The following is a 20,985-nucleotide window of genomic DNA, read 5'->3' on the forward strand; positions in this document are numbered from 1 at the left end:
ATGTATCTCGAGCATTAGAACGTCAAGAAAAGAAAATATATGGATCATTCTTTACTATTTGACTTTACTTCAATAATTAAAACAGGAATTGAAACAAAAAAAACAAAAACTCCCTCATTTCTAACGACAGAAGCATAGCTAGGGGGTGGGGGAGAATTTGAAAATCTCCCCCCCCCCGGTCCCAAATATTACGCAAAATGCAGGGGCCCACAAAGAGGTCAAGCCTTCCGGGCCCCCAAATGGTGGCAAATTTCTAGTTACGCCACTGTTCTTACAACTGAATTTAGGATGTGAAAGAACTGCGATGCCGTTTTGATAAATATCCGAACTTTGCGACATGGAGATACAGCATTTTAGAGGAAAGGTTAGATATATATATATATATGATGACGGTTTTAAATGTTTGACTTTTGCAAACCTCTTAAAACGAGATGGCTGAATAAAGAACCTTGATTACGTTATAAAAGTGTTTTTCACACGAGGCAAGTGCTATAGTGTTTTGAACTAGAGTTATGGCCTTGCTTTGACTAATATTGAAGCCAAACTTCTGGCATGCAGAAATGTCTCTCAGTCAGGGTCTGAAGCTGAAGGAAATCCACGATATATTTGATGAAGAATAGTGAAAGTGATTTAATTTCGAGTGTTTCTAATTGAATTAAAAGGAGAAATATATGAAAGACAAGAGACATTTAAATATTGTTTCTTAGTGGAACATAAAACTTCAGCCATGCATAGCAGATATCTACGTTTATGATTACGATTTTAGAACATAAACAAAAGTTTGTTGTTTTTCACGCTTATGAACAAATGAACGTGTGGCAAAATATGTAGGTCACAGCTGGGGCTGCGCAGCCACGGGAAATACTGTATTCCTCACTAATCTTCGGACTCGAAGACAGAACACAAACAATTTTACAGTTGGGGGTAGCCTAGCTTAAAAGAAAAAAAAAAGATCTAAACAGACCTGATGCAGTCACAATTGAAGATTAGAAAGCGCCACCTACAACTTGGTTATTAAAAAGTAAATTTAAAAAACTACAATGAAAACAATTGTAATATTAAACAAAATCTTTATTATCCATGAAGAAATTTGTCGCACTACTTGTGCCATCAATAAAAAAAACTGATAACTATAGAAAATGATATACACCACTTTCACTCAGACATTGCACATGAAATTTGTATGTCAGTGAGTTCACTTCTATTTAATGGTTTAATTGCCAAGGGAACAATGGAGTTAAGTCTCTTGTTCATGTAACTCTTCATTACTGGTTGCTCCCCCTTGTTGTGATGATAAAATCCCATAATCCTGATCCAGAGGGTAGTATTTTATTTTAAAAAATCTTTCTAGCATTCTTATGAATGTTTCTCTAGAACAGTTGTCCAGGTTGGATTTCTTTGTTCCCAATTGCTTTAGTAGCAGTTTTTAGGATTTTCTGCACTTTTTGTTTTAAGGCCATTCCAGACACTGCTACTTCATATATATATATATTTAATGATTTCACCAGCATGAACCAACTGATGAGCTTTCAAAAGTGAATACTGGGGAAATCCTTCTTGACAATTCTGACATTTAAATTGTTTGTCACCTTTGTGGACTCTTTGGTGAGATTTCAAATTGGAGGCTCGAGAGAATTGTTTGAGACAGATTTGACATTGAAAAGGTTTTTCACCTGTATGAATCACTTGGTGAGTATACAAACTGGAATTCTGAGAAAATCCTTTAAGACAGATCTGACATTTGAATGGTTTTTCACCGGTATGAGTCACTTGGTGAGATTTCAAGTGGGAAGATTGAGAAAATTCTCGAAGACATATCTGACATATGTGCTTTTTATAAGTTTTGATTTTTTTTGTCAAAACAGTTTCTTTGGAATGGTTCCCTTTAAATTTAATTTGAATGTTATCAGCATTATCTTCTGAAGTCACTTCATTTTCCTTTTTTATCACCTCCAACTGTAAACAAAAAAAAATTGATATATTAATTTTAAGACATTAAAAAAAAATTTTAGCTTTGGAAAAACGCCCCCTCCCTTTTTTTTTTTGGTTTTGATGGTGGAAAGCTGATTGTGCATACTCATTACAGAAGTAGATATGTGTGACAATTATTAAAAGCTTGTATGATGATCAGCTGAAATATGGCATCTAAATTATGTCCCTTTAACCTCTTATTTTTCCTGCTCCTGTTTACTATCTGGGCTAATATGTAAGAGAAATGGTTTTCAGTCTTTGGTTTAACCAAATACTGTTAGGGTTAGGAATATTTGTTTTCTAGAGTGATATTACACATTTTGTTTCAGATAATTATCTTTTTTTACAAAACTGGTATCAACTCACTCTGTCTGGTACAACTATTGCCGGAGGATTCCTGCTACCCGTCGCCTCAGGGTGGCGCCTCCGGTGGAAATGTCTAGTAGTGGAACTAGATAGGCTAAGTACGAGTAGCGAACCAGGACCTTGCAGGACCCCTTGGGTGAGCTTTTGTTTTTTTTTATCTCACTTGCAGTAGGGATGGAACAAGTTGCGTGCACACCAGTCCAAAAAGCTGCCACGCCGTTCCACAAAGGGGGCCGTCATCAGTATCCCAATAGCTGGAGTGGGAGTCCCTGCACGGAACAGTGGCAGTTACATTATAGGAATATGAGGCGAATTGAGTCAGCACTGTTCTCTGCCACTTGTAGCAAGTGGGGTCCAGGAACGGGGACGGTGTTCTGTGTACGCGGCACGGCCAGGTCTGGCCCAGTCAATCGATATGGCCGTCTACCGCTGGGAGCCATCCGACAGGACTGGGGTGAAGAACCCCATGTCCAGGCCTGGTAGTTAGATAAGAGCCTTTCTAAGGATGGCTGCCTGGTCGTGCGGTTTGCGCGCTGGACTGTCGTTCGGATTTATCGACGGTCGAGGGTTCAAACCCTGCCCGCTCCCATCCCCCGTCGTCCTGCGGGAGGTTTGGACTAGGAAGTAAACTATCTTCAACTCTGAAGGAACATCCGAAACATGTAAAACATTTTACAAACAAACATTTAACCACCAAGGGGATAATGGATAATGGCGCCTACGCCCTACTGGGCTTCACTGAAGGTACAACTGTTGTACACATTCCATTTCTCCCCCTTCCCATTAACACTTTGTACAATTATTTATTGTCCCCTGCAAAACATAATTAAATACAAAAATTAACCAATTAATGAATTAATTAATTAGTGGTAATCAATTAATTTAGTTTAATATTGATTAACCCATTAGCTCCTTCTGCAGTTGGGAAAGTTTTCTCAATCTAGTCTAATCTAGTGGGAAGCGTGGTCGAGAGGCCAAGTACAATTGAACTTGGCTTGTCTGTCTTTGAAGGGGGCTCAAGGTTTGATACTCGACTCGATCAGAGTTGTGTTTACTGAGCGCCTAAAGGCAGCACGGAAAACCTACTCCCAAAAACCCCCTCACCCCCACTGGTCCACAACTTAGTTTGGGCCAAAGCACTCTGAGCATGCTATAAGCATTAAAGTAGCGCTATATAAAAACAATTATTTAATTTTAGTCCAAAACTGTCATAGAAAGTTTCTAAAATCCACTTTTCAGTATGCTTGCTTTAAGCCTTTTATAAACTTTTTAAATAAAAGATGCATATAGTCTCATTGTGAGCATGATTACAAATTATTTAGGGGATTACATATTTTACTTGGCTTACTTTTGGTTACAATGCACGAGGAAAATAGTTGAAAATGTTCAGGCTATGGATATGTTTTGGTGTTATTTTTGTATTTGTTTTTATGTCAAAGTTGTTAAAAGAATATAAAGTTCATTCATCCTTCCATTTTTCTAGTTGCAGTGTGTGTGTTTTAAAAAATATATTTGAATAGAAAAAAAAAAACAAAGAAAAGAAAAACGATATTTTGAAAAAATCTGAGTTACTTCCCTTTGCTTATGATTATTAAGGTGTAGCTCAAAACTGGAAATAAGACTTATAAGGTTAAGGGAAATAAATCTTACAGTATTGATATATATGGCTTTAAATGTACAGTTCTTTCCCTTTTATAAGCTTTATTTATCTAAGTGATTTATGATGTTACTACAAATTAAAGTGTTCTAGTACCATAGTTGACATGTGATGTTGCTTAGTTAAACTTGTCTGTAGTTTTCCTGGGTCTGATAGCTCTCCTTTTTTAAACAGAGGCGTGACATATAGCTTCTATCCAGTCCCTTGGTACTCTACCCTGATTAAGTGAAGCCTGAAAAATAATTCTGAACACTGGTGCTAGCCTTGTTCATTGTTTAGTTCTTTGAACAATCTAGCTGGAATACCATCAGATCCAGAAGCTTTATTTGATTTTATGTTGGCTCTTAGTTTTTGGATCGCCTTTTCTTGTACATCTATGTCTCCTATGTTTTTGATTGTTTAAATTAAGCAATCTTTGTCTCCTAGGGATGAGAATGCTAACAAATTTAGAATGTTAGCTTTAGTTCATTATCATTGTGTATTATCTTCACCTTTTAATAGAGCTACTCCTGTTATTTCCATTTTTTCTTAAATTTAATTTACAACCCATACATTTTTATGGTTAACCTTAGATATTACTTTATGTATTCACTCTGCAGCTGTCTGCTCACTTTTGAGGTAAAGATTTTAAATTTTAAGGTACTTTTTATGGACTCTTTCTGCCTTAGTCTTTAAATTATACAAAAAGGTTTTCTTTCTGTTTGCAATATCTCTTTAGTTTGTTAATAAGCCAGCTTTTTATTTTATTTTATTTGACGAGTATTTAGTTAGTATTGGAATTTTTTTAAATCAAACTTTTAATACAGTTCATGAGGTCCAGAGATAATATCATAGCCTTCCACTAATCCAGGTCTGTAGGTTAAGAAGAGATCTAATGTGTTGTTGAATCTAGCTGCTTTTTATAAAAGGATCTAAACTTATGCTGTGTAAAGTTTCTATAAATAGTTCATTTATACCCTTAAGGATTGGTGTAGGTCTATGGTTAAGTATTTTTCAATATTGATCAGGTAGATGGAAGTCACCCCAAAAGTTTTAAAAACCTGCATTTTTTCCTTTTCCCTTTAAGCAACAATTAACTAATTGCATAGCCCTTGCATATACTCTCAACTAGAATTTGGTGGTCTGTAGATACCGCCTATTATTAGGGTCAGGGTTAAGATGATGAGGTGGTGTTAATGCTGCAAAATGTGGATTCAATATTTTTTTAGTTTGTTTTAAGTAATTTCTTAAGTACAAGTCAGTGCGTTTTTATTGCTAAAGGAAGGAACTCCTTCATGATTATCTGTCCTATCTTTTCTAAAAAGTTCATAATTGCTATTGAAAATTTCAGAATGATAAAACTCAGGAGTTAGCCAAGACAATGCCTTATTATTGTTGTGTAACTTGCATACTAAAAAATCTCAGCTAAACTTTAGTTTTAGAGTTTTAGACAAAATATTTATTTACCTGACTGGCTGATTCTTCTGAACTTTGAGTGTGAGAAGGTGTTTTAAACTTTGGGGAAATGACAGGTTCAGGGTCAAGACTGTTATTTGTCTTCATTGACCCAGCCACAAGTCCTGAAGCCATGGACCATGGTTTATTACTTTCTGTACAATTGCTCATTTCAATCTCTTGCTTTATAATAGTTTCCTGTAAAACAAAAATAACAAATTCATAAAGAGCTAACAAAAAAAACAACAAATTCATAAAGAGCTAACAAAAAAAAATAAAATTGTGTAAACTTTTATTCTGCAAGAATTCTCAAACTGATATAGAATAATAATTTTTGATACAAGTAGTCATGAAATTTAACAATTAATAATATAACAATTAATAATATAACAATTAATAATATACCTGATGTTCACGTTTCAAATTAGAAGCTTCAGCACAGTTTTCTGATTGCTGGGTATACAAGTCTGCTTCCTCTTCATCTATCTTCTTAATTTTTATCTCTGGCATTTTGAAGTCTTGTTCTCCACAAGGATGTGATAACAAATCTGGGTCTTCTATTTCCTTCTTCACATGTTTTAAAATATTTTTCAGTTCAAGAGAAGAAACATCAAAGTCTTTTTCAGACATCATGGAAGGTGAATAGGTCCCAAATTACAGCACATTTAAATCATATTTCTGTCATTAAAAAAAAAATAATTAAAGTTGTAATTTCTTTATCAATTAAAATTCTGCTATCTGTTAAGTCTACGGTAAACATGAATTACAAAACATTCAACTTTTTTACAATTTATCAAATGATCTGTTAAGTCTACAATAAACATGAATTACAAAACATTCAACTTTTTTACAATTTATCAAATGATCTGTTAAGTCTACAGTAAACATGAATTACAAAACATTCAACTTTTTAACGATTTATCAAATGATCTGTTAAGTCTACAGTAAACATGAATTACAAAACATTCAACTTTTTAACAATTAATCAAATGATCTGTAAAGGAAATATTTATTAAAAATGAAATTTAGACATTACTAAGGGGACAAAGATTTTGTGCTTAGCCAAGATCTAGCCAATGACAATGAGAATAATGAGTGTAATTTTTATTTCCTAAGCACAAGCCATTCATAAATAGTCTTTACTAAACTTAAACTGATCTTTGAGATTACAGATTCAAAAAATAACTTTTTTTTACTTAATTTTTAAACCTCATCAATACAAAACACATTATCAATATCATGTTTCTATTGAAAATAGGTCATTTTAGCAGACCCAGAAAGAGATTCTTAGAATTGTTTGTATACACAATTTGATAGGCCTCTATATATTCCTAAGTAAAACAACATGTGATATTGTTTGAAAATTGATTAAAATTATTATTTTTTTAAAACATGTTACACAAAAATACTTTTTTTTCTGTTAGTGATGAATTATTTTTTCAAAACTGTCTAGTTATGTAGCTTGTGACGACATATAGAGAACCATCAGTGATTGGACGCTACAATGACTTCATAAGTAATATAGAATAAAGAACACATCTATTCACAATTCACCTAGTGAGTTATGATAAACAAGAAAAGTTTAGCCAGCCATTTCATTTCTATTTGAATCTTATTATAAGACTGTAAATAAAATACAAACCCTTGCCCAAAATAATCTCATCTTTCAACGGTTTTGTGAAACAAATGATAAAATAAATGTTAGACTCTTTTTGTAAACTGAAATTCGCTGGATTTCGAAAGGGTTTTTTATTGCTCGTTTTGTTAAGCTCTTAAATAAAATTTTTTTTTTTTTGAGAAACAAGAAGATTCAATGGTTGGCGATGACTTAAAGCAGGCTAAAAAAATTGTTTTACATGGTAGGCATCTAACGCAAATGAATTGAACGAACCTCCGACTGCTAGGAAAGAAATGTACTTTCATTGATTATATTATTTTTTCTTTTAATTGCGTTGCATGAAAAAATAGATTTAGAAAATTATTTCTTCAGTAAAAAATAATGTAAACATAGCAGGCACACAGTGGCGCAGCTAGGGTGGGGGAGAAGAATTTGAAAATCACCGCTGGCCCTCACTTGAGAGGGGGGCCAAATGAGTGTTTTTTTAATTAATTTTTTTCTGCCTATTCAACTATTCTTAAAATATTTGAGAAACCTGATTCTGCGTATCTAGTCACGTACGAATACTAGTCTAGACTAATACACCGTTTCTTAGAGTTTCTAGATCTACATCTAGAATCTAGATCTACTCTAACGGTACTAGACTACTAGCTCAGTACTACTAGAATCTAGATCTATAATCTATATCTAGTACTAGTGTCTTAGTAGTGACACTGTCAGTTGACAAGAGTCAGTGATGACAGTGAGTAATACAGTTTACTACTCTAAGTAACTCTAGTCTAGTTATCTAATCTACTGTAACTGTGTTAACACTGTTATGTGTGTAGCCAGACTGTAGTCTTAAGTTAAAGTTAAAGTTGACTTAAAATTAAAGTCTAGCTAGTGTAGCTTTTTATATAATATAGAATCTTGATCAAGTGACTATAGTCTATATTACTAACCATATCAGTAATATAAAGAACTGAGGTGGTGATGTGGAATTCCGTCAAAGAAAGAAAATCGGAATATTCGGAAGATTTCTATTTAGAGAGAGATTTGGAAATAGAATAGACTAAAAAAATAAACATAGCTGCCATATTTAATTAAAATAACTGTTGCCAACTTTTTTTTCATGTCGCTACTGTGTCGATCGCTAATTTTATATGTTTATTGAAACATTAACGCAATGCAACATATTAGCACTAACTAGCGGATGGCAGGATGGAAGCTATTAATTTCGTTCATCAATTATTTTCATTAGTTCAAACTCAAGCTGCACTAAACTTTCAACAAACATTCTTATTAGAAAAAGACAGTAACCAACCAGTCGATGACCTCTGGAATTTCATTAAAAACCATCTTAAAAGCATAATAGAAAATCATATACCAACTAAATACACATCAAACAAAACAAATAAATGCTGGTTTAATAATAGACTAAAGAAGCTTTGTAAACAGAAGGAAAACCTCTATAGAAAATTTAAAGAAACTAATGCAGAAAGAGTTTACAAAAAGTATATAAAAATTAAACACTTAACCCAAAAAGTAAGCAGACAGCTGCAGAGTGAATACATAAACAATGTAATATCTAAAGATAACAACAAAAACCTATGGTCATACATTAAGTCTAAGAAAATGGAAACAACAGGCGTAGCGCCATTAAAAGATGAACATAACATAATACATAATGATAATGAAACTAAAGCAAACATTCTAAACAAATACTTTGCATCAGCATTCTCAGCCCCAGGAGACAAAGACATATTACTGAATTTGAACCAAGTAGACAACATAGAAGATATAGTAGTACAAGAAAATGGAATTCAGAAACTATTAGCCAACACCAAACCAAATAAAGCTTCTGGACCTGATGGTATTCCAGCTAGATTACTCAAAGAACTAAGTAATGAGCTAGCCCCAGTGTTCAAAATACTCTTTCAGGCTTCACTTAACCAGGGCAGAGTACCAAAGGACTGGAAAGAAGCTAATGTCACCCCCCTATTTAAAAAAGGAGAAAAATCTGACCCAGGGAACTACAGACCAGTATCACTTACCAGCATCACATGTAAAATCCTAGAACACATAATATGTAGCAACATCATAAACCACTTAGACAAACATAATGTCCTCACACCATACCAACATGGCTTTAGGAAATATAGATCATGTGAAACACAACTAATAGGACTAATTGATGATTTTTCAAAAGGTTTAGATAATAGTGAACAAATAGATGCTATCTTACTAGATTTTTCTAAGGCTTTTGACAAAGTTCACCACCATAGTTTGCTTAAAAAATTAAAATATTTCGGCATTAATGGTCCACTGCATCAGTGGATTAAAGACTTTCTGATAGGGAGAGAACAAACTGTAATAATAAATGGCTCTAAATCAACACCGATAACAGTAAACTCAGGTGTACCTCAAGGTACAGTCTTGGGTCCACTACTATTTTTAATTTACATAAATGATTTACCAAATTGCATTAGTTCAGGAACAAAAGTCAGATTATTTGCAGACGATTGCATAATATATAGAACAATAAAAACAACACAAGACACAGATATTTTACAAAGAGAATTAGATGAATTACAGAAATGGGAATCAAATTGGAGCATGTCTTTCCACCCAGAAAAATGTCAGTTGTTAAGAGTAACAAAAAAACTAAAACAAATTAATTCCACTTATCTTATTCATGGCAAACCAGTATCACAGACTAAAAACGCAAAATACCTAGGTGTTATAATAAATGAAAAACTATCATGGAATCCACATATTGATGAAACTACAAAAAAATCAAACAAAGCATTAGGATTTATTAAAAGAAATTTCTATAAATCAAATAAGAACATAAAACTAAAATGTTACTTAACCTTGGTTAGGCCAATAATAGAATATGCATCCTCCGTTTGGGACCCCTCAACTCAAGAAAACATTAAGAAACTGGAACAGACACAAAATAGAGCAGTGAGATTCATAACAAACGAATATTCACATTTGACTAGAGTAACACCTTTAGTAAAATCACTAAATTTAGAAAGCCTTCAGGACAGAAGGCTCAAAAGTAAAGTAGCAATCATACATAAAACACTGAACCATAATCTTCAAATACAAAAACAAAATTTAATAAAATACTCTGAAAGACACAAAGATAAAGGCACATTCCTCGTCCCATATGCTAGGACAAATTTGTACAAATACTCCTTCTTCCCTAGTGCTATTAGAGCATGGAATGGGTTGCCTGAGCTAGCCAGGAAAACCAGTGACTTGGCAGAATTTAAGTCATTGGTTAATATGCATGACTAAATGCATGACGCGTAGGACGTAATCATCTTCTTTTTTGAAGTAACGTCTGTATTATATAAGATAAGATAAGATAACTCTGAGAGGTTCTATACCTATAGTCCTTCATAAATGTAGATCTATGTTTTATAAAATTCTGACCCTACAGCATCGATGGAGAGCAAGTAAAGGGGGTGCCTCATGAACCGGGCGCTACTCGCAGACGGGCGTCAAAATGTTTTCAAGACAACAAGACTTTGTAGAAATTTTTTTATATAGATTCAATCGTGTTTTGAAAACGAAAATATGTGTCCTATTTTTAAATTAAGAAATTGCCGAGAATGGACGAATTGACGGCGAAAAGAGAATCTAAAAAAAAATTTAAGTATCTGCGGAAAATAGTTAGGCCTATGTGTGTGCTGGATGTGGCAAAATATGTAGGTCGCAGCTGGGGCTGTGTAGCCACGGGAGATACTGCATTCCTCATTAATTAACAAAGATTATCATGTAATTACTTTTTCATTTCGGTCTCTATGTCTGACTTGTGCTATATTTGGTGTAATCACTGCGCTGGCTTGGACATGTTCGCCGGATGGAGGACAAGCGCATCCCGAAAGTCATCCTCTATGGTCAACTCGCGACTGGCACAAGAAAAACTGGTCGCCCCCACCTCCGTTACATAGATGTATTAAAACGTGACCTCAAATCAGTGAACATCAATACTGACAATTGGGAAAACATAGCTCTAGACCGCAACAGATGGAGAGAGACAGTGACCAAAAAAGCTATGGACAGTGAAAGTACATGGGTCTCAGCTCAGGAAGAAAAACGTACAATCCGAAAAAACGGCCAGCTCCTCTACCACCGAAAACATTAACCTGCGCTATCTGTGGACGAGAGTGTCTCTCCAAAATAGGGCTCCACAGCCACACGAGGAAGTGTGCTCTGAGATGAACCATAGTCGTTCTACGACTGAAGGAGGCCAATGAGTTTCTGAAAAAAATGAGGCACGCGACAATAAATGTCGTTCAAAGGGCGCCAGTTATGCTCCCTACGCCTCTGCTGCTATCTTACGCGACAGTTTTTTTGTATTATTATTATTATAGCTTTTTTTATAAAGCGCTACTTTCATGCTTATAGCATGCTCAGAGCGTTTTTGGTCCAATCTCATTTGTGGACCAGTTGGGGGGGGGGGAGGGAGAGGGGTTGGTTTTCCGTGCTGTCTTTAGGCGCTCAGTAAACACAACTCTGCCCAAGTCGGGTGTCGAACCTTGAGCCCTCTTCTAGGTAGCCAAGCCAGGCCAAGTTCAAGCGCACTTGGCCTCTCGACCACGCTTCCCACAATATTTAATAAAGCTTCTATCAACTACTCTGTTTGACAAGTAGAAATTTTGAACACGTTATTCATCCCACTTCCGAGTCTCGGAATCAGCCTGGAACACCAAATACTTAGGAGACTTTAACTCTTTCTCTCCGTAATTATTTACCACATTCTGGTGGAATCAACGTTGGTATCGTCAGTTAGGAGAGAAAGTCATTGGTTAGCACGTATGGGCCAGTGAGTGTTACGTTGTCCGAACTATTTATTATGTAAATGGCCATAACATGTTAAATAATAACAGCAGAGATTGGTGTTTGAGTTTTAGGCACATCGGCACAATTTAGGCTATGTCGTGACAAAGATTAAGTATTGGATACATGTTAATATACTGAGATAAATTTGACAGTGTGAGTTCCCAATTAGTTGCTGTCCGCAGTATTATAGATCAAGGATTTCTAGCGGTTATAGTGTATCTGTGTAGTCAAAAAGGGAGACTATATTCCTTTAATTAAAAGATAACAAACTTAGAAAGACTGACAATCCTTTTGATTAAACTGCCTTTTAAAGATGCTTTTTCCTATTCTGAAACTTAAATTAAGTATACTTAAGAAGACTAACTGTTAAATAGATCTGACTGTGCTGGCCTAAACCCCCTTGGTGAACTATAAAGGGTTAATAGTTCAAAACCCTACTAAAGCTGAGTTGTGTTTGAAGGCCGAAAGGAAACCTTTTCCCAGAAACTCCCTCCCCCCAACTATTTAACTAATGAGAATGAACAGTGCACTGGGCACATCAATTTGAAACGTATTATTCTTTATGTTGTTACACAAAAGCGTATTTAAAAAAGCCCGCGCGGTTGCTGGTAAAGCGCTTGGCTTGGTTCGAATCCTTGTGAGGACTGGGATTTTTTATATTTCGGGTACCTGACATTAGCTGGGGAAGAGTAAAGGCGGTTGGTCGTTGTGCTGGCCACATGAAACAGATGACCTGTAGATCTGCCCTATAGATCGCAAGGTCTGAAAGGGGAACTTACTTACTTTCTATTTTTAAAAATATGAAGATACGTGTCAATTTTGTATAATCGTATCTTTATCTTATAAAAATACAGACGTTACTTCAAAAAAAGAAGATGATTACGCCCTACGCGTGTCTTTGGTCAATACATGTTAACCAGTGGCGGACTGGCTATATGGACGTTCGGGCAAATGCCCGGTGGGCCGGTGCCGAATGGCCTCTTTAAATGTCAGTACAAACCGTATACGTGATTACCCTTATCTTACTTTTTACTAAAAGTCTTCACAGACTTTACTCTTAGCCACATATTCCAAAATAATGGATTCACCTATATCCCTAAACCTTGCTCCTGTGAGTTTCATTCCTCTATACCAGTGATGCCCAACCTAATTCGGCCCGCGGGCCGTTTTAATTTCCGTCACTCGTCTCGCGGGCCACATGACCGAAAAGTTTCAAAAACGAAATGAAACAGTTCTGAAACTATTTTGGTAGAAATTGTGGATTTAATACATACTTAATAGGTTATTGGGCATGTTTTTTACGTGTCAGAAAACAGCTTCATTTCTCTACTTAAAATGTGAGCAACAGTGTAGATTGCTTTATAACCCACTCATTTTTCTGGTCTCTTTTTGGTAAATATTCACATGGATCCTCCAATCTCTAGGCGTAGTTCAACAATCTTTTATTCGCGACTCAAGCCAATAATGCCGCGATATTTATTTTATAATGCCGTTTTTATGGTGTCGTTTTTTTTTAAATGCCCCACTTTCTTTATAAAATAAATATGTTGGCATTCATATTCAACAAAAAAAGTAAAGATAGGTTCACTTTTCGTGGTAGAGTCTACATTCAGAGTTCCAAATTCATAAACACACAAATGTTAAAGATCATAATAGCAATACATCGGAAAAAAAGTGAGGGCCCAAACGGGTCCAAACTTAGGTAAAGATACATTTTTTCAACCCTTTTTTTTTTTTTGGAAGGGAGATTTCTACACTTTGTGCCGACGTTTCGGCGGGCCTGATGGAACCAACTCGAGGGCCGGATCTGGCCCGAGGGCCGTATTTTGGGCATCACTGCTCTATACATATTAAGACGGTAACAAAACATAGGCCTATAAGATGCGTGGTCGAGACGCTTGAACTTGGTTTACCCTTCCTATGAAGGAGGGTCGAGGTTCGACACCCGACTCGAGCAGAGTTGTGTTTACTTTCTCCCAGATACCCCTGCCCCCACTGGTCCCCAAATGAAATTGGACCTTAGAGCTCTGAGCATGCTATAAGCATGAAAGTAAAGCTATATAAAAGATATAATTTATTTATTTTTTTTTTACTTTTTATAGTCCTGTTGAAGTCGAGTTTATGTGGACATGCTCGAGTGAATGTAAAACGGGACCCTCAGTTTAAAAATTAATAAGATTTCTTGATAGTATGAGGTAGTACCATTTACAGCAGTCTGTAGATCCACTGTTCCCTAAATTGACTGTCCAAAGTTGTATTATATAACTGGGTTGATCGCTTCGTTGCAAGGTCCCAGGCTTTCTGTGTTCTGAAAACATTCACAAATCACCATTACCCTATTATTTAAGCAGTTAAACACGAAACCTAAATAGATGTTAAAGGAAAAGATTTTTTAAAAATATTCACCATTCGTAAACAAACAACATTTAGTCACGTGGTAATATTGATAGAAAACGAAAAAAAAACTGTCACGTGATAGCCATTGTGTATTAAAGTTAGATCGTAATTTGTATAGAAGAGAATCGCGTGGCTAAATGTTATTTGTTTACGATTGGTGAATGAGGTCCATTTCAGAGATAAAAAAGCAAAAAAAAAATAATAAAAAAAATTGCTGGAATACTCTGCCAAGAGATGCAGTCAAATTACTCATTTCCTCGACAGCTGGGCTCAAAACGCTACAGAAACCATGTTGAATCCATAGACGTAAATAAATATAGACTGGCCGATTAAAGAGTTTTATGAAACGAAAATTGGTGACTTGCAATTTTGTGTACTTTATTATACAGCATTTATGAGCAGTATAAAAGTTAAGTATTCATATCTATTTCAGCCATAACCTATAAAAGTATTACATTATTTTCAATAGTGTTTTTTTTTATCTCTAAGAATGAAGATCATGCAATTTTTCATAATTCGGAAATCCGAATACAATAGATATACATGTTTTCAAGTTACATGAAGTTACTTCCTTCGGCCAGTCTATATTTATTGATGTCTATGGTTGAATCTGATGACAACCTTTACGGAGAAACATTGACAGCTCCATCAAGCCACTGCAGACGACATGGAAACACTAACCTATATCCACAAAGATGTATGGCCTAAATGCTAAAATTCCTCTTAAGGCAAGCAAGTTGTGGGCCGGATTGTATGGTTATGTCAAGGCCGATTTTGACCCCCCCAGTCAGCCCCTGATGTTAACCAATGACTTAAACTCTGCCAAGTCATTGTTTTTCCTGGCTGACTCAGGCAACCCATTCGATGCTCTAATAGCACTAGGGAAGAAGGAGCAGTAAGAGATCTCGTAGCAGTAGTATTGCTTACATCAGTCTTTCCCAAATTGTGCTCCACAAACTACTGAAATAATTAACTAGTAGGCCACCACGTGCGTTAATCTCTCTTTGGTGGATAGCAAATTGTTCCGCTAAATACTCATAATGTGCGAAGTTTTCCGGTAATAAAAAAGGTTGAGAACCAGTGGCCTAAATAAATAAGGTCCTGCCTTCCATTATCTGAGTGAATTCCATCTCGGGCTTACGTGTAAGCGTCATTGCGCTACTTTTGGAGCATGCGCCATAGGTTGTCCACCCCTGTAGCCAAAATTTATTACACTTACACACAGAGAGATGTGTTTGCAGACAGCCTGATTAGTGTGCCGTTAAGTCATACCAATATCGTTTTCTTTAGATTGTGCGTTCGAAATAACTATTGAATTGAACACAGACATATCAATTTTAAGTTTATTTTCAGCCCATTAGTGAGTGTGTTTCGGAGGGCAATTTAAAACAAGCTGTCGCAACTGAAAGTAACACATTTTGAAATTCACAAACCGTAAGGCGGATTGTTGAAATGCGGGAAGTTATATTTAATGAAAGTAGGGGAAAAAAAAGTTGTACGTCCAAAATGTTATGTCTTCTTCTTCTTCGTTCTCATTTTTTATGTAGGAGCGCCCGGGCATGCTACCCTGCCTCATAGTGGATGCTACCCTGCCTCATAGTGGCGCCCGGGCATGCTACTCTGCCTCATAGTGGCGCCAGGGCATGCTACCCTGCCTCATAGTGGCGCCCGGGCATGCTACCCTGCCTCATAGTAGATGCTACTCTGCCTCATAGTGGCGCCCGGGCATGCTACCCTGCCTCATAGTGGCGCCCGGATGGAAACGATCGTAGGAGGAAACGATTAGGCTAAAGGGTAGCAAAACAAGACTCCCGTGGGGGTGCCTAAAGGGGTGCGAGAGCATCCTCATTACACTGCGCGCTGTTCCTCAAGGGGCCGTTACATAAATGGCGTGTCCTGCACAGTTAGCCTGGTATAGAAAAGGAAAATGGCGGGGGGTCTTAGTGTATGCGGCCTCTTGCCGCGAGTCTGACCCACCCGTCAGACAAAACAGTGTACACTGTTCTCATTCAGGCCGGTGAGAGGGAGCTCTTGTTCACTTTTGCTGGCCTGGAGTTCCAAGAGCCGAAGGCTCAACTCTACCTGACAGTCTAAGAAGAAGAAGAAGAAAAATCTTGGAGCGTTCAGATGACTAGACCAATATATGAGATGAACTGCGCAGTGGTTTCCAAATCAGGGAGCTCTCCATATAGCTTTATTTATATTTGGGTGTTTTAGGGCCAGTGTCTTGTACAAGCCTCTTGGTAAAGAGAGCAGTTTTGGAGGACATTCTCTGGTGACACTCCACATGGGCAGATTTCACTGGTTCCAATTCTGAGCTTACGATACGAATGTTGTCAAATTCTGTTGTGTCCGGTCCTGAGTCGAAAGATTAGACGTTGATCTTGTCGGGATAGCTTATAATAGGCAATCATCTTTCCGATTTGCATGACAGCTTGTCCATTTCTCATTTATTTTATTCACTACTAGTTTCTTCATCTCATTTTTATGTGAGAGTTTTGATTTTACAAGGGGGGGGGTGTAATAAGAAAAAAGGGACCCCCAGGTCAAATGATATATTTGAGCCCATCAAATTGAGAGAACTAAAATGCAGAAGAATAGTCGGAGAGTGTAAATAAGACTCTATTGGTGGGGAATGGAAGTGGTACTGGTTGAGAAGATCGTGGTAGTAAGCCTGTACGTTGTACAGACCCTGTGACGTGGCAATAAGCTATTGGTTTAAGCTGCCCACAGGTTGCGACTTTGCAGATCAGTGTTTATGCCTTCTAGAAGGAATGGTCTCGTACTGGTCCGATTCAACGTAATAGATAGAATCCGTGGGCCAAATAAATTCATACGTGGAATCCGTGGGCCAAATAAATTCATACGTAGAATCCGCGGGCCAAATAAATTCATACGTAGAATCCGTGGGCCAAATAAATTCATACGTAGAATCCGTGGGCCAAATAAATTCATACGTAGAATCCGTGGGCCAAATAAATTCATACGTAGAATCTGTGGGCCAAATAAATTCATACGTAGAATCCGTGGGCCAAATAAATTCTTTGGGGGGGGGGGTAATAATTTTGGGCCTTTACATTATTATAGTTAAGAAAAAAAAGGGGAGAGGTGGGTACATAACAAAACAATAAGCAGCATATAGTCTGAGAAACTAAACGGGCGTTGTCGGTGGGTAAATAAAGAACAATATATTGGCAACAATCAATACTTTTTTATGCATCGATTGAGGGTGTTACTGTGCAGTGCTATCAGTAAGTACCTCAACCAGTATACATTTTCTAATCTTTCGACAATTCACTGGACCGAAGTTTGCAAGTTGCCAGCGTCTATATCAGCACCATATATAGTGCAGCGGTTCTCAACCTTTTATGCTCGGCGACCCCTTTTACAATCCCCCACTTAGCCGCGACCCCCCCCTCCCCCGCACACACAGAGCAATTGTAGAATAAAAAATAACAATCCATTTTTTCAATGGTCTTTGGCGACCCCTGGCAAATTTCAATCGACCCCCCAAGGGGGGTCGCGACCCACAGGTTGAGAACCCCTGATATATAGGGTGATGACGTGGGAAAACCACAATCGATTGGCGTTCCGTATCATGCAAGTTCATAGTTTATTCACCAAATAATTACTACGACCTTTTTTAAAACAAAAATTTGTCAACATAATTTGCTGTAATAACATTCTAAAATCCTCAGAAAATAAGTCACTCTGTTGAAATGAGATCATTATATAGAGAGGCAGTGATACCTTATGAAAATAAAAATTGAGAATCGCTGATTATTGGAGAAAAATTCTAAGAAAAGATTTTGGAAAAACGTTGACGCAATATTCTAAAAATAGATGTATCCCCCTCGGCTGTGTATATAAGGAAGTGTGTGATGTAGAGAAACTCGGGAATGACAAGGAATTAAGGACAAACTACTTTAGGACGTGCTATTGTCAGGTGTAAAATGAAGCATATAAAAAATTTACATGTTAATAAATCACAAGAGGTGATACTATATAATAACCGTAACGATAATAATAGAAAAACATGTTTTACTCCGCTATTTGTAGAGCAGTATTTAAACGCGTTAGAATTTACGAGAATATTACAAACGGAGTCAGAGTGTTTTAAAAGATATAAGGTAGAGAAAAATAACAATGTAACAGAATACATATACATTGTGAAATATGACTTTCCGATTGGAGTTGATATTTATTTAGACCTAAATAAAAACCTTGTGAGTGAGGCACTGTTTCATTTGAAACTCGTAGTCAAAGAATGTAAAGGTAATTATTTGATACCAACAGCCTTTCCTTATCGAGACTTAGGAGAAGTGACATTTGATTCGCATCAGAATCCTTTTTACAATTTTAATGTAAACATAGAAGGGATTTAGTGTTTAAACATCTTAGTATGTTAGGCGTATCAGAGTGAAACGTATTATTATCTTGTTAGTAGTATTACAATTATGCCAATAACAAAATTGACCAAAAAAATGTAAAAAAAAATTGGCATAATTTTTTACGGCGGCTTTTAGTCGTCAAGAGGCAGCTCTTTGATAGCTCATGGCGGTTATTTGTCATGACCAGATGCAACATGTTAATCAACGACAGGTGATTCTCTGTACCCTAAGTAGGACTACTAGGGGAGAGAAATGTCACCTTATTCATTTGCACCGCCGACTAAAGTAGTTCGCCCTTTGTTCCGTACCCTCTAGACAAAGCCTACCTTGACGTGGTTAGAGGGCTTAGAGCTATTTGATGTCATCCCTGCAGGATTAGAATCTTTAGTGAATAAGAATACGCTGTTAATTTTTGTAATTAATTACTTGATTAACTTCTTTCAAAATATTTTAAAAAAATATTTAACACCGAATTGAAAATAAATCTAACACGGGTGACAAACAATAGCTCAACCAAAAGGCTTTTATTTACAACTCAGGAGGTGCGGTGACTGAGCGGTAAAGCGCTTGGCTTCCGAACCGGCGTCACGGGTTCGAATCCTGGTGAAGGTTGGCTTGGGAGAGCTACCATCTTCTACCTAGTGCGTTTCCAGGTGGCGGATAGGGAACGGACCCATAGATATAAGGGCTAGCAGTGAATATCAAATAAACAGACCAACTGATTTGCAGTAATGGAGGATGAGGTGGAGTATTCCAGTGGTTAGAATATTTACTAAAAACATCTCAGAAATCCAAGGGAAATGATTGCAAAAAGCGAGTATAGGGCGCTCTAACTCTAAACCCGGGTAGATGAAACTCGTTAGCTAGGGATAGCAGTTCATCTAGGAGAGACAACTCCGAAATGAAACAATGGCTGCCTTTCAGTTGATCTTAGATGATCTAAGGCTGTGGGATTCATACCCAGAAAGAAAAGCAGGCTGAAGTCGGAGTCGATCTAGCCCACACAAGCGAGCTGGTGGTTCTTCTATCTCTGCCTGTGGAGCCAGGCGCAGGGACAAGAAAGTAAAAACTACTGGCCAACACTACAAAACCAAAAGTCAAAGAATCCTTAAAGGAATGCAGAGGGTATCCAAAAGCTCAAAATTGAAACCAGTGAAAAATGCCCATGTGGAGTGTCACCAGAAAATGCTGACCATGTCCTTCAAAACTGTTCTCTTTACCAAAAGGCCCGAAGAAGACCCTGGCCCCAAAACACCCCAATCGAAAGAAAACTATATGGAGAGCTCCCTGATTTGGAAACCACTGCGCAGTTCATCTTGACCTAGTCAAGTGAAGACTGGGATTTTTAATTTCGGGATCTTTGGGCGCCTCTGAGTCCACCCAGCTCTAATGGGTACCTGACACCCTAGTTAAGACATGCTCCAATTTGATTCCCATTTCTGTAATTCATCTAATTCTCTTTGTAATATATCTGTGTCCTGTGTTGTTTTTATTGTTCTATATATTATGCAATCGTCTGCAAATAATCTTACTTTTGTTCCTGAAGTAATGCAATTTGGTAAATCATTTATGTAAATTAAAAATAGTAGTGGACCCAAGACTGTTCCTTGAGGTACACCTGAGTTTACTGTTATCGGTGTTGATTTAAAGCCATTTATTATTACAGTTTGTTCTCTCCCTATCAGAAAGTCTTTAATCCACTGATGCAGTGAACCATTAATGCCAAAATATTTTAATTTTTTAAGCAAACTATGGTGGTGGACTTTGTCAAAAGCCTTAGAAAAATCTAGTAAGATAGCATCTATTTGTTCACTATTATCTAAACCTTTTGAAAAATCATCAATTAGTCCTATCAGTTGTGTTTCACATGATCTATATTTCCTAAAGCCATGTTGGTTTGGTGTGAGGACATTATGTTTGTCTAAGTGGTTTATGATGTTGCTACATATTATGTGTTCTAGGATTTTACATGTGATGCTGGTAAGTGATACTGGTCTGTACTTGACTGAAGTGGTATAAGCTGAATCACTTATCTGGACCAGTTGGACCCTTTATAGCTTTAAAGTTTGAAACAACCGATAAATAACTTTACAAACTCCCATTTTCAAAAGTACCTCACTAGCAGAGTGGTTAGTACTATATTTTTAACACATTTATGCAAATGGTTTAACATTTTTGTCAAAAAATGTTATTATATTTCTATTGCTAAGTTATGTAAGTTATGTAGATACCAGCTACTACTTTTACAACAAAAAAAAAGTTTTTAAGAGAAAAAATCTATTTAATATGCATATAAGCCAAAGATAATTTAAAAC

At 36.6% G+C, this 20,985-nt stretch overlaps 1 protein-coding gene across 1 annotated transcript; it reads right to left on the reverse strand.

Moving 5' to 3' along the window:
- Window positions 1-1,065: 1,065 nt before the first annotated feature.
- Window positions 1,066-8,147, reverse strand: LOC106072550 (zinc finger protein 226-like). Its single transcript, XM_056040561.1, has 4 exons — window positions 7,988-8,147; window positions 5,834-6,106; window positions 5,441-5,626; window positions 1,066-1,956 (listed from the first exon to the last, which is right to left on the reverse strand). Exons 2-4 carry the CDS (start codon window positions 6,059-6,061, stop codon window positions 1,477-1,479), a joined length of 894 nt encoding a protein of 297 aa, XP_055896536.1. The 5' UTR covers window positions 6,062-6,106; window positions 7,988-8,147; the 3' UTR covers window positions 1,066-1,476.
- Window positions 8,148-20,985: the final 12,838 nt, after the last annotated feature.

This window comes from Biomphalaria glabrata, chromosome 9 (assembly GCF_947242115.1).
Source record: "Biomphalaria glabrata chromosome 9, xgBioGlab47.1, whole genome shotgun sequence".
NCBI lineage: Eukaryota > Metazoa > Mollusca > Gastropoda > Planorbidae > Biomphalaria > Biomphalaria glabrata.

Coding starts and splice junctions, on each gene's coding strand:
- LOC106072550 (XM_056040561.1), bottom strand. CDS start 6,061: ATGATGTCTGAAAAAGACTTTGATGTTTCTTCTCTTGAACTGAAAAAT. Junction 5,627..5,833: donor ATTTGAAACGTGAACATCAG/GTATATTATTAA, acceptor TTTGTTTTACAG/GAAACTATTATAAAGCAAGA. Junction 1,957..5,440: donor CAGAAGAATCAGCCAGTCAG/GTAAATAAATAT, acceptor TTTTGTTTACAG/TTGGAGGTGATAAAAAAGGA.